The following is a 14,864-nucleotide window of genomic DNA, read 5'->3' on the forward strand; positions in this document are numbered from 1 at the left end:
TTTTTTCTTTTTTCCCCAGGAAAAGTTAAAACCACAATGAGCCCCCAGGCCAGAATTGTTGCTTGCAAGATAGAGTATGATTTTTCCTGCAGTGAATTGTTTTTCTTCCTTCCTTATCCTTTTCAGAAGAGATTAATATTCTAGGTGATCAAAATTACAACTAGGACTTCCATGAGCTAATGTTCAAAAGAGTAGACTTAGTTTGCTACATTGATCATTCAAACCCTTAGTTCAGAAATATAAATATGAAATGGCACTTTTCCAGGCAACAGTCTCAGACCTCAGGCCTACAGGAGCACTAAAAGAGTAGGACTCTTCACATGAGAGATCTTTGGGGATGTGGGAAGAAAGATGGTTTAAATGGGAGTATCATAAGATGTGAAGGGAAAAGAGAAGCAGCGGGGCGCAGTAGATAGAGCATGGGCCTGGGAAGCAGGAGGTCATGGGTTCTAATCCCCACTCTGCCACATGTCTGCTCTGTGACTAGGTAAATCACTTTTGTTTCCTCCTGCCTCAGTTACCTCATCTATAAAATGGAGATTGAGACTGTGAGCCCCACGTAGGGCAGGGACTGTGTCCAACTCAATTTGCTCGTATCTACCCCAGAGTGAAATATGGTGCTTGGCACATAATAAGCGCTTGACACATACCATTATTATTATTACTATTATTAATAATAAAAGAGAAAATTTCAGCCTTTAGCAGACAGCCTGCCATAGTTTGGTTGGAATTCATCCTCCAAATATGAAGTGGAGTTCATAGGTTGCCAAGGCCTGGAGCCGGAAGGTGGTGAGTTCGAAGAACAAGAAAACTGGAAGGGGCATTTATAAGCTAGCCACTGGCCTGAATGCAAGTTGGCTTTGAATGCAAATCCATCCTCTTCTCTCCTCACACCTGTTTTTTCACAAAACAGAAAGGAAAAAGAAATCTATACCAGGAGATGAATGCTCTCCGAGCAGAGAGGTCAGTCTTCTCAGATCCTCAAATGACTCCTCAAATCTTCATCACCTCTGGTCACTGGCCAAATCTACAGAAATAGTTGAATGTCTTAGCTTCCCTTATTACCACCATTCTATTCACTCATTCATTCAATAGTATTTACTGAGCCCTTACTATGTGCAGAGCACTGTACTAAGCGCTTGGAATGTACAATTCGGCAACAGATAGAGACAATCCCTGCCCATTGACTGTAAGCAACATATTTGTGGTATTTGTTAAGGGCTTACTGTGTGCCAGGCACTATACTAAGCGCTGGGGTGGACACAAGCAAATCAGGTTGGAGAAAGTCCCTGTCCCTCGTGGGGCTCACAGTTTCAATCCCCACTTTACAGATGAGGGAACTGAGACCCAGAGAAGTGAAGTGACTTGCCTAAGGTTACACAGCAGACAAGTGGTGGAGCTGGGATGAGAACCCACGACCTTCTGACTCCCAGGCCCATGCTGCTTCCCCTTGTGGGCAGGGAACAGGTCTACCAACTCTGTTGAGTTGTACTCTCCTAAGTGCTTAGTAGAGAGCTCTGCCCACAATCAGCACTGGATAAATACCATTGATTGATTGATTGAAGAGAACCAGGGGGCCAGTCAGTGGAAGGTTTTAAGGAGAGATGTGAGCCAAGCATTGCTTTGGGAAGATGACCAGTGTAGCAGCGTCTCATCAGGCTGCGTTATATTGGGACTGTGGTAATAATAATAATGTTGCCTTGAGAACATTTTTGGTATATTGAAGAAAGAATGTGTTAAGTTTTTACCTACTTTTCTGCTGTTGTCTCAGCAGTTAATAATTTTTATTTAAATTCAATGCAGCGGGCAGTGTCCGAAGGCTCGAAGAGGGGAGAGGCTAGTGGCTGGGAGATAGGAGGCCAATGCAAGAGTCTAGCCAAGGCAAGAGCGGAGCTTGTAGCACGGTGGTAGCAGTTTGAGTGGAGGGGAAAGAGGGATCTGGGAGATGTCGTGGGGGAAAAACTGATGAGATTTGACAGTCAATGCTTCTTCCTAATGCTAGAAACCTAAAAAACCTAAAAAAAAATAAAAAATGGGTGAACTGAAATTATTTCACTGTACATCCAATAATAATAGTAATGTTGGTATTTAAGTGCTTACTATGTGCAGAGCACTGCTCTAAGCACTGGGGTAGATACAGGGTAATCAGGTTGTCCCACATGAGGCTCACAGTTAATCCCCATTTTACAGATGAGGTAACTGAGGCACAGAGAAGTTGTGACTTGCCCACAGTCACACAGCTGACAAGTGGCAGAGCCAGGATTCAAACCCATGACCTCTGACTCCCAAGCCTGGGGTTTTTCCACTGAGCCACCCTGCTTCTCTAAATGTACACTGTAGCTAAGTTAACTGGCTTTAGATTGTACTTTCAATTCACCATTCAATCAATGGTATTTTTTGAGCATTTACTGTGTGCAGAGCACTGTACTAAGAGCTTGAGAGATTGCAGTAGAGTTGGTAAACAGCACCCCTCCCCACCAGGAGCTTACAGACTCGAAGGGGGAACAGACAGCAAAGTGAATCACAGGGGAAATGGAGTATAAAGATACATACACAAGTACTGTGGGGCTGGGCGGGAGAGATGAACATTAAATGCTTAAGGGGTTCAGATCTGAGTACTTATAGGATGCAGGAGGGAGGGTGAATAGGGGAAGACCTCCTGGAGGAAATGTGATTTTAGTGGGGCTTTTCTTTCATGTTCAATTGGATTTTTTCATTCATTCATTCATTCATTCAATTGTATTTATTGAGCACTTACTGTGTGCAGAGTACTGTACTATGCTTGGGAGAGTACAATATAACAATAGATACGTTCCCTGCCCCAGCTTACCATCTAGAGAGTCTTCATCTAGCCTTGTCGGGGTCAAGCATCTATTCAAACAGAAACACTTAGGTATGGAGTCTTCTAGGACTTTGTTGACCTATTGTGTTTTACCTCCATCGTACCCCCGGAAACCCTGGAACTATGCGCTAAAAAGAGAGACATTAAATCAAATTCTATTGTATTCATGCTATTTCAAGACTTGGATATGAAAAGTGACTCATCAGCTGTTTTCAAATAATACGACTATTCTCGATTGCCTTATCTTTTAGCTGCTTTACAGAGTAGTTATATTTTGTTTCATTTGCATGTCAATACTTAGTAGGAAAAAATGCCAAAATTCCAGTAAAAGTGTTATACTGCTTTTTATTTGCATCTACTTCTAATCAGTACATCACATCTTCAGTACAGGTATGATATATTATCTAATGGTTATATTCATTTTCATCCATTTCTTTGAGAAAACCAGTGCCTTTGATGGTCTGAACTATAGTAAATTATAACTTTCCTTTGGAGAACTGCATGTTCCAAGTAAAAATACAGGACAGTTTCATGTTATCTTGAAACCATTTCCACAAAGCAGAACCACCTCCAAAACATTGTTCAGAATTTACTCGAGATATTTTCTATCAAATAAGGTTTACTTTCTTTTCCAAGGGTATCAGCGTGCACTCTGCACCTCACAGAATACAACATACTCTTTGTTGACTCATGATTGTAATTATCAAGAGGACCAAAATTTTAAGCATCATAGGTGTTTTCAGATTTGAACAATTCATCGTTTGATATTTGCTTGTCGATAATCCTGAGAGTTGTCCATTCCAGGATAAACCAGTTGGGAAAAGTACAACTACTTTTGTTTAGGCAAGTATTGGCAACATTTTACTCTTTGCAGGGACTCAATTTCCCTAATCCTGAGTAACTGCTCTGTCCTCAGAAGAAGGCTCTTCCAAGTCGCTGAAATCTTTCTTTGAGCAGTTTTAAGCTAACAGAAATTATCATAGGTGTAACCCTCAAGATGTTTCCTGGAGGCTAAGTTTCTTAACATTCGTGTTTCATATGAAATGCATTCTGGGGAGATAAATGGTAACACAAAGCAGCTAATGAACTAATACTCTATATACAAATGCAGTATTGCGTTAGATGATCATATGTCTGATTTTGTAATTTGCCACCGGGAAAGTAATAAAATGGCATTCAATCGTAACTAATGCTCTACTAGTTGGACATTATTTGGGGCAGAGAAAGACTGGCTTTTTAGCGTTTTCCAATTTGCATGCTTGGACTGTTCATTTGTACTGGGAGGTATCCAAGCCAACACTTAAACAGCTGGGAGACCAGAGCATATGCGACTCGGGCCAACGAGAGACTTGCTTTTGAACATGGAAAACACTCAGTTCTCCGGGAAAGAGGCCTTAAGTAAGAGATGCGGTTGAAAACTCCCGCCTCCCCATTTTACAGAGGCCCCTCAGCATTCAACCAGTCACAGGTCATTGCTACAGCAAACCTCAGAATTTTCACTTAAGTCTTGTGTATTTCTTGTAGCTATTCCTCACTCAACCAACCGATCCTTCAGTCCCATTTATTGGTTGCTTACTGTGGGCGGAGTACAATATAACAGTTGGTAGGCACGTTCCCTGCCCTCGAGGAGTTTATAATCTTGACAGGAAGTGTCAATCCGGGAAAATCTCAACCACTGACACCAGACTGCTCTGATTCACTTTTCAGAACTGAAAGTTGTCTTGGCCAATCTCTGAATGACCAGCATCTTTGGCGTTGGTGTGCGAAATTCACTTCCCTTAGCAACATCTCCCTGAATACATAGAGGCAGTCGATCGATCAAAATGATGTTCTTACAAAAGTTATACGATACAGAAAGGACCACAGACAGTTTCAGACTTGTAAAATACAGAGGGAATGCATGCAGAGATAAACAACACAGTACAAAAAAAATGCAGAGCCTGTGGGATATAGAATTTTATTTGTTTATATTCCTGGCAGGATAAGACAGAAAGTGTCCTTGCCTTCAATAAACTTTGGACACTGCCCACTGCATTCAATTTAAATAAAAATTATTAACTGCTGAGACAACAGCAGAAAAGTAAGCAAAAACTTACAACACATTCTTTTTTCAATATACCAAAAATGTTCTCAAGGCAACATTATTATTATTACCACAGTCCCCAATATAACATCAAGATGTAACAGGAAGATCGAAGTGGGAGTAGGGGGACGTCATCCAGTTTAATGTTTTAGGTGCTTTTCTTCTCATCCCCCAGCAAGTTCACAGTAGCTTTCTTGGCTATTGCAAAGGGAGAAAACAGAGACGGTTAAGTTTGGCTACGGCATACCGTAGCCCCTATTTGGTAACCCAATTCAGATGAATGAAATGCACATAGGCGGTCATGCCTATGTTATCATGCTATTTGTTCTCTGTTTTATCGAATGGTCCTGATGACCATTTTATGGGCTTTCCCATTAACCTTCCAGTTCTTGGTGTGTTTTGAGTTCTGGTAAACTACTAGCCTTCCTGTCCATCTTACATACTGGTAAATGGGAGTGCCCAGGCAGCTTCACAAATAGCCACCTGGCATGAACCTCCATCTCCTTCCCCCACACCAGGCATGAACCCCCATCCCTACCCTGTGTCCTTGACCACCTTCATAATAACGAAGTATGCATTGAGATACGTTAATACCCTCTGTATTTCTAAGGTGCAGCTTTGACACTGCATGACAAAACAAGGCAGTGTTGGAAGCTTTGGAAAAGATATGTTGAGCTCACAAAGCACGAAACGAGACCAAGTGGCATAATTGCATCACCTCGGCCCAGAAGATGCACATTTTATAATAACACGTCTACTCGTAGCATAGCGTTGTCACCACATTTTGAGATTTCTGGTAGGTTAGTCAATGCTTGACTTATATGCTCTGTCCACAGGCCTTTAGACAGGGGGTTATGGCCCAGATAAGAAAAAAGCCATGCAAGTATGAATTCATATGAAAGCTGAATTTCTGTAAGAAACACATTTTGTTCATTTCAGAGAGCTGGTTTGGGCTCAAGAAAAGTTCCAGAAATAGGATGCTTAAGAAGGAGAAAATAAAAGGCAATGAGGTCATAAGGCAATAAGTGAGTGTGGACAATCCTATTCATTCACTCAATCTTATTTCTTGAGTGCTTACTGTTTGCAGAGCACTGTACTAAGCGCTTGGGAGAGTACAAATCACCAATAAACAGACACATCCTATGACTTTGACTACTTTCTTGAGATGGGAAAAATCTCAGGCTCAGCTTGGACTCAAGTCTCTAGATACTGCAGGTTCTTTCCTGGATGACTTTTATTTCTATCTCCCAAAGCCCAGATTTCACTGAGTCTTAGACTCTTTTAAACCTGCAATCCACAACACCAGGGCACACAAGCCACGAGACTTTAGTTTTCCCATTTAAATCTGGGAAGCAGAAAATAGAGTCCTAAAGCCGGAAGCAATTTGAAAGATTATTTGGTCTGGGCCCCTGCTAAGCAGGTGAATAAGTAAATAAGTGAATAAGTCAATTTCCAGGACAGATTGTGTTTTTTTCACTTTGACAGTCAGGAACTTTTTCTTCATGTCCAACTGAAATCTCTCTTTAATTTTAGCCTTATTTCCTCTTGAATGGCCCTCAGGGGACAATTATTAAATCCCGTCAGCCTCCTTTAAGTTAACCCTGATTCCTTGAACCACTCTTGATCATTGATGTCATTCCTCTGGCCCCTTTTCCAGAGAAGCACCGTGGCCTAATGGAAAGAACACAGAACTGGGAGTCAGGAGGCCTGGATTCTATTCCCAGCTCCTCCACTTGCCTGCTCTGTAACCTTGGGCAAGTGGCTTAACTTCTCTGTGCCTCAGTTCCCGCCTCTCTAAAATGGCAGCGGGGGGGTGTATATACCTGTTCTCCCTCCCATTTTGACTATGAGCCCTCATGTAGGAGAGTGATTTTGTTTGACCCGATTTATCTTGTATTTGCCCCAGTGCTTGGCAAGTCATAAGCACTTAACAAATACTGTTGTTATTAGTATTATTTCCAGTTTAGTTCCTCTGTAAAGTGCATTAATCAAAACTGGGCCCGGTACCCTAATAGGAGTTTGACGAGTGCTGGGAGTAGTGGGTAGTGGAAGGGTTACTCCCTAATTCCTATAAATTGCTTGAAAATTTGTTCTAATCTCTAGCCAGGTAGGGAATTCTTATCTTCAAAAGGCAGTCTAGGGGACACTTTCCACTTCTGATCCCTGCTTTAACACACCATACAGTCTACCTATCGTTTCTTCTCAATGCTAGTTATGAGATCTCAAGAGCCTAGTGGGCCAAGTAAAACCATTGGGTGAGAGGAGTCGTTTGGTTCCAAAGTCTAGAAGAGTTGCAGAAAACTGAGAAGCAGCATGTTCTAGCAGAAAGAGCACGGGCCTAGCAGTCAGAGGACCTGGGTTCTAGTCCCAGCTCTGCTACTTGTCTGCTGTGTGACCTTGGGCAAGTCACTTAACTTCTCTGGGCCTCGGTTACCTCATCTGTAAAATGGGGATTAGGACTGTGAGCCTCATGTAAGGAACATGGACCGTATCCAACCTGATTATCTTGTACCGACCCCAGCGCTAAGTACAGTTCCTGGCACTCAGTAATTGATTACCAAATACCATTAAAAAAACCAACAACTGCAACTGTTTTTATTGGGCTGGATTCAAGTGCTGCTGAGGCGAGTGAAGCTCTCTCTGTGAAATACTTATTAATCAGTCTGATATTTACTGAGTGCTTATTGTGTGCAGAGTACTATACAGACTGTACACGGTAGAGCACTTGGGAGAGTACGATACAACAGCACAACAGAGTTGGTGGACACGTGTCCTGTCTACAGGGGGAGACAGACATTAATATCAATAAATAAGTTGTGGATTGTACATAAGTGCTGTGGAGCTGAGGGTGGCCGAATACTAAGTGCACAAAGGGGACAGATCCAAGTGCACAGCCAGCCCATACTTCTTGCTCAAAGATAATGATGATAAAAACTGTGGCATTCGCTAAACACTATGTGCCAAGAACTGGAGTAGATACAAAATAATTAGGTCAGTCAGCAGGCCCTGTCCCACATGGGGCTCACGGTCTAAAAAGGAGGGAGAACAGGTGTTGCGCCCCCATTTTACAGAAGAGGAAACTGAGGCCCAGAGAAGTGAAGTGACTTGCCCGAGGTCACACATCAGACAAGTGGCAGAGCCTGGATTAAAACCCAGGTACCCTGAGTCCCAGGCCTGTGGTCTTTCACCTAGGCCAAGCTGCTTTCTGCCTATACTTCCAACCTGGACACCTCAAGGAAAATCAAACCATTCCCAGTGCAGCACTAACTGCTCAACACGCTCTCCTGACTGCTTTTGGCAAAAGGATAGTATTCGTTCCGTACAATTTTTGACGCTACTTCTCTCCCTGCTCTGCCGCGGAAAAAGCTCCATCCCAGCCCCGCCCCAGGAACAGGGTCAAACTAGAAATCTGGAATTCCTGCCCTTTGAAATCAAACTGCCTTGCAATGCTTCCTCACCTTCTTTAGTTATGGCATCCGCGGTCTCTTTGGCTTTGTCCTTCAGATCCTTCACTACGCTGTCCATTTGCGACTCGTGCTTCAAGAAGAAAGGGCGGATGATGCGCCTGTAGAGAAGCTCGGCGCCATTCGACGGGCTGGGGGCCATACACCACAGCAGGAAGCCACACTACAGAGGACCGAGAATCAGCATTAGTGAAAGGACACCGGCTTGGTGGACTAAGGATGCCCACTGCCTCCTTACCTGGTCGCGGAATATCCTTTGGATAATTTTTGTCATTGTAAGGCGAGGCAAAAGTCAGAAGTGTAGGATCTGTGGGGTGTAGCAGCCTGAGCTGTCAGTTGGCTGTGAGGTCAGGGAGGTGTATGTGCCAGACACAATCCTGAGGCATTTCACCTCTGCAACTAAACTCTTATGAGATTTGGCTGTAGATTTGACCCCTCTTTCACCTCTAGCCAAAACAACTAGTTTGCCACAGCACTGACCCTAGGGAGACTAAAAGGAAGGTTAAAGAGAAGAAACCATCAGGGTTTTTCTGGGTAGACTCCTCTGCTCCTTGGACGTGCTGTAGTCATTCTGTTCAGTTCTTGACCAAAACCCACTAGCTTGTGGTGAATAGGTCCCCTTCCCGTGTTTCACCCTGCCCCCACGATGTCCACAGTAATAATAATGGTACTTGTTAAGCACTTACTATGTGCCAAGCACTGTTTTAAGTGCTGGAGTAGATACAAGTTAATCGAGTTGAACACAGTCTCTGCCCCACATGGGGCTCACGATCTAAGTAGGAGGGAGTAGGATTTCATCCCCATTTTACAGATGGGGTAGCTGAGGCACAGAGAAGTTAAGTGACTTGCCTGTGGTCACAGAGTAGACATGTGGCAGAGCCAGGATTAGAACCCAAATCCTCTGACTCCCAGGCCCGTGCTCTTTCCACTAGGACCTTTGAAATCTGCATCCAGGGCAGAAACTCGGGGTGGGGTGGAGATGATGACAAAAAGCGGAAGGGATTTTAAAGGGGGGATGAGGACTGAGAGGGGCCTAGACTTCAAAAAGTATGTAGGTCAGAAAGCCACTATTTTGGGTCTTTTAGCCCTGATTTGGAATGGTCTAGGATGGAAATGTCTGGTAGTCCAGTTCAGAACGATTTTTGCCCAAAAAACCCTCCCTACTGAGGCAGTGTGTGCAACAGGGCCCTAACCCAGCCTAGCTGGAGCTGTTTGAGGTTGGGGAATGACACCATGTCATTTACAACCACATCCTTAAATTCCAGAGCCGTTTATAACAGCAGAACCCGAGCACGATGCGAGGTGTCGGGCTTCAAGGCTTTACCCCTGACAAGAGCATTTTCAGGCAGGATCAAGCTGGTCAGGACTCTTTCGGGACCATACTTTTACGGTCCTGTGCCTACTCAAAAGTCAGTCTGAGTAATGGGAGTAAATAAAGCCCAGGCCTTCCCAAACCAGATGGCTGTGCCTTGTAGCCTGTCCACAATATATGTTTCTCTCTCTTTCTTGTTTCCCTTCCTTGCATCTCCAAGACTTCCATGTTGCTCAACAAAATGCTGAAACACTCCGAGTTACGTACTAAATGTGCTGAAAGCTTCTGTTCCAGAGCAGGGGCGGGAGGGGGACAAATGAACTCCCAAAAGCCAAATCCCTCTCATGTCCCATAATAGGGCTTCAGCTAGTATAAGATTCAGGTATCCAGGTGAGTGTTAAGGTATCCTGGAGCTTGGCTGCCCTGGGGGAGAAATCAGAATGGTCTCAACCGTCCAAACCTGTCCTGGAAGGCGGGGGTGGGGGTGGGGGCAGTGGACTCCAAAGAAAGGATGCTCTTCAGCCTAGGGGAAGGGCTTTTCCCTGGCTGCCAATGAGAGGGGTTTCAGCATAGCAGCACCTAGGCAGACTGCTAGGCCAAACTTCAAATTTCTGTTCCCCTCTAGACTGTAAGCTTGTTGTGAGCAGGGAATGTGTCTACCAACTCTGTTATAGTGTTCTATCGTACTCTCCCAAGCATTTAGTACAGTACTCTACACATAGTAAATGCTCAATAAATACGATTGATTGTTGCAATACAAATTGGAGAATGTGAACTTTATATTTCTTCTTTACAAAAAGTAAGGAAGTCAAAAAGATTTCTTCAGATGTCACAGAGGTTCGGCCAGAGCACATTTTGGGAAGTGACACCCGCCTCCCCCCCCCCCCACCAAACACACACACACACACACACACACACACCCACAGAGCTTCCTCCTTTGTGAGATTAAAGTGATTGATGCAGTCAAGCCAAACTGGAATAAACTACACAGCTTTGGTGGTGTGACAGTTGACTGTTAGCCAATGTTGCACACACCCCCTTCGATTCATGTGTGTGTTAATAGGCATTAGAGAAGCAGCCTGGTGTAGTGGCTAGAGCACGGGAGTGGGAGTCAGAAGGACATGGGTTCTAATCCTGGCTCCACCACTTGTCCGCAGTGTGCCCTGGACAGGTCACTTGACTTCTCTGTGCCTCAGTTACTTTATCTGTAAAATGGGGGTCGAGACTGTGAGCCCCATGTGGGACAGGGACTGTGTCCAACCCGACTTACTTGTATCCACCTCAGTGCTTAGTACGGTGCCTGGCACATAGTAGTGCTTAACAAAAGATGCCACAATTACTATTATTATTATTATCTGATGCAAGAATGTGGAGGAGGTTTAAGGTAGGAATCCTTTACCTGTATCACTGTAGCATTTCATTTTACAAATAACACACACCTCCCTGAAGAAGGTTGTGAGAACCAACAATATGTGGGTGTAATTCACTCTCTAACGATGGGTAATGTTAGAACACAGAAGGTGCTATAAAAAACAACAAGAAACCAAATACAATGGCTTCTCCAACAGCACGTAGCCCTGCACCACCTTAAATTTTTTTAAAAATACATATTTCTAGCATACTAAAATCTACAGAGACAGTTCTTGACTTGCACTTTGGGTTATGATGGATGACACTTAAGATGATTCTAAATACACTTTGTTTCAGATTTACCACACATCGGTTTGGACTTTACAACATTAGCCTCCTTTAGGGCAACTCCCTTTCCCTTCATATCGGACAGACCACCACTCTCCCCACCTTCAAAGCCTTATTAAAATCCCATCTCCTCCAAGAGGCCTTCCCTGACTAAGCCCTTTTATCCCCTGCCCTCTCTCCCTTCTGCATCACCCTTGCACTTGGATTTGCACCCTTAAAGCCCTTAATCTTCACCCCACCCTCAGCCCCCCAGTGTTTATGTCCATATCCGTAATTTATTTTAATGTTGTCCTCCCTCTCTAGACTGTAAGCTTGTTGTGGGCAGGGAATGTATTTACCAACTCTGTTGTACTCTCCCAAGCGCTTAGAAACAGTGATCTGCATATAGTAAGTGTTTAATAAATACCACTGACTGATCACTGCCTAGAGTACAGGATTTCCTTGGAGGTAAAATGAACATACCAACCATCCCCGGTGACTGTTCGGTGATCAGGTAACTTTGACCCCTCTGTGCACCCCCCCCAAATAATCCCTTTTTCTTTCCTTAAAACTGTTTCCCTGTCTCCTTACAACCCCCCCCCCCCCCCGCACTTCTACACCTGGCACCACTTACGGTCCAGTCCCTGTGGCTGAAGAGAGTGCCAGAGGAAGGTGGCTATTGGGGAAGGGTCCACCCTGGTTGTGAAACAAGTTAAAACATTTTCAAAAAGTGGCACTGAGAGGGGGATGGAGTGGGGGGTAGATTCAAAGACTCAAGGGGTGGTCAGACCATATGGGCACAATGTGGGAAGAGAGATAAAGGGTAAGTTTAAAGAGTCCGGGGGGGGGGGGGGAGGAGGGGTGGAATAATAATAATAATGGTATTTGTTAAGTGCTTACTATGTGCCAAGCACTGTTCTAAGCGAGACGGACTCACCAGGGAGGATTGACATGTCCATTTGACTTCTGATGAAGTCAGTCACCTATCCTATCATGGGTCTGCTCTGACAATATAAATACATAAATGTAGGTATATTACTCATCTATAGTACCTGAAGACTGTAAGCTCCTTGCGAGTAGGGATCACGTCTACCAACTCTGTAATATACTTTCCTAAGCACTTAGTACAGCGCTCTAAATACCACTGCTTGATAGATATATTGCTGGAGTGAACAATTTTGAGAAATTTCAGCATAAAGAAGAGTATCTGACCTTAGGTCAATCCCCCACTTATAATGTTGCTCTGAGAAAACGAGTTCCAAAAGAAAACGGGTAGTCTTCCTCAGCTGAAATAAAAGAAAGTTCCTATCTTGTCTTATGCTGTCGAGTCGTCTATGACCCATAGTGACGCCAAAGATACATCTCTCCCAGAACGCCCCATCTCCATCTGCAATCGTTCTGGTGGCGTATTCATAGAGTTTTCTTGGTAAAAATACGGAAGCGGTTTGCCATCGCCTCCTTCCATGCAGTAAATTTGAATCTTTGCCCTCGATTCTCTCCTATGCCGCTGCTGCCCAGCACAGATGAGTTTTGACTTGTAGCAGATTGCCTTTCACTCGCTACCCGCTGCCCAAACTAGGAATGGAATGGATATGCTTTTGTCTGACTCTCCCTCCTGTAGTCGAGACTGGTAGAGTACTGAGAACTCTCCAGGTGTGACCCTGAGAGGGGAAGGTTCCTGTACCAAGCCCAATACCAGCCTAGGGGTGCATATGTGGGAGCCACAGGTTAAAAACTGACCCAATTCCCACACCTCTACTCTGGAAGATTACTGAAAGTGAATATTATCCCTCCTGCCATTCTTGGGACCTTCCCTTATGGCTCTTGGTCTGCTGGGTAGCAACAACCTCAGTGAGTCAGTGGAAGGACAGACTTTCCTCTCTGACCCTCCTCTGTGATCCAAAATGAAAACGGCTTTTTTTTTTTAACGGTATTTAAGTACTTACTACGTGCCAGGCACTGTACTAAGCCCTGGGGTAAATACAAGCTAATCAGGTCAGACACTGTGTACGTCTCACATACAGCTCAAAGTATTAATAATCATTTTGCAGATGAGGTAACTGAGGCACATAGAGGTGAAGTGACTTGCTCAAGGTCACACAGCAGACAAGTGGCGGGAGCTGGATTAGAACCCATGTTCGTTTGACTCCCAAACCTGTGCTCTATCCACTAGGCCAGACTGCTTCCTCCACTTGGCCTTAATTAGGGAAGCATCCTTTAGTGTTCTAACATCACTTTCTCCCATCAAGAACTGGTTGATTAGGTACTTCTTATTTCTACTGGGTCTGGAAACTCCTATTAGCTTTGCCGTCTTCTAAAACTAATTCGCAGCTGCATGGACACTTCCCCTTTGGCAACCGAGGCAGCCCAGAGGTCTTTTTCTGAGAGGTATTGTATCACTGGCAGCAAGACAAAGAGAGAAAGGATCCTTTTCCTGAGTTTGTGCTGCAGAACAGAACAAGCCGTGTGATCCTGAAGCAGCGTGGCTCAGTGGAAAGAGCATGGGCTTTGGAGTCAGGGCTCATGAGTTCGAATCCCAGCTCTGCCACTTGTCGGCTGTGTGACTGTGGGCAAGTCACTTAACTTCTCTGTGCCTCAGTTCCCTCATCTGTAAAATGGGGATTAAGACTGTGAGCCCCATGTGGGACAACCTGATTCCCCTATGTCTACCCCAGCGCTTAGAACAGTGCTCGGCATATAGTAAGCGCTTAACAAATACCAACATTATTATTATTATCCTGCTGACAGTTAATTCGGTTCCCCTAGTTCCTAAGATCTATTATCAGGAGACATCAGAGCAATTACAGCTCTCTCCAACTCTCAGCATCTTACAGGTCCCAAAGGGAGTGAACCTTTGACAATTATAAAAAAAGTTAATCACTGCTCAGTTCCCACAGTGAGATTCAGCTTCTGGATACCATGCCTCTGCCTTCCCCTTTCCATTCCCTTTCTCCCACTAGGAGATTCTCCACGGTTCCTTGATGTCCTGGATTTGGCTTTGCTCTGCAACCAGAACCAACTCACCCTCATGAACCAGGCCAGGGAAACACTTTCCACTTTGTTTCTAAATTCCCACCCTCGTTTGCACTTGGCCCAGCTCCAGATCTAGTGGGAGAGAGAACTAAAACAACACAAGGACAAAAGCAATGCTTTTACATTAAAATGAAACAAAAAGAGATTTGAAACAGTTTATCGTCATTTTCCCTTAGTGCGTTTACCTAAGGAACTTGGGCCAAACACCGCCTATGATAGAAATTCCTCTGTCCTCTGCTTGTGAACGATATCCATGCACATGGTGCAATTCAGTGTTCTTCACCAAAATACCTTAGTACAGTGCTTTGCACACAGAAAGCGGTCAATAAATACGACTGACTTAGATCATAAGCCCGATGAGGGACACGGACTGTGTCTGACCTGATTTTCTTGCAACTACCCCAACAATCAGTACAGTATTTGGCTCACAATTATAATAATTAATAATCATGG

General features: G+C 44.3%; 1 protein-coding gene across 1 annotated transcript in view; it reads right to left on the minus strand.

Annotated features, from left to right (window-relative positions):
• Window positions 1-3,167: 3,167 nt before the first annotated feature.
• REEP5 (receptor accessory protein 5) overlaps window positions 3,168-14,864 on the minus strand; it is a 42,511-nt gene continuing 30,814 nt past the window's right edge. The window contains exons 4-5 of the mRNA XM_001507295.6: window positions 8,384-8,552; window positions 3,168-5,123 (exon numbers count right to left, since the gene is read on the minus strand). Coding sequence (XP_001507345.3) covers window positions 5,074-5,123; window positions 8,384-8,552 — 219 coding nt within the window. The 3' untranslated portion in view covers window positions 3,168-5,073. The remainder of the gene's footprint in view (window positions 5,124-8,383; window positions 8,553-14,864) is intronic.

Source organism: Ornithorhynchus anatinus, chromosome X5 (genome assembly GCF_004115215.2).
Source record: "Ornithorhynchus anatinus isolate Pmale09 chromosome X5, mOrnAna1.pri.v4, whole genome shotgun sequence".
NCBI classification, from domain to species: Eukaryota; Metazoa; Chordata; class Mammalia; order Monotremata; family Ornithorhynchidae; genus Ornithorhynchus; species Ornithorhynchus anatinus.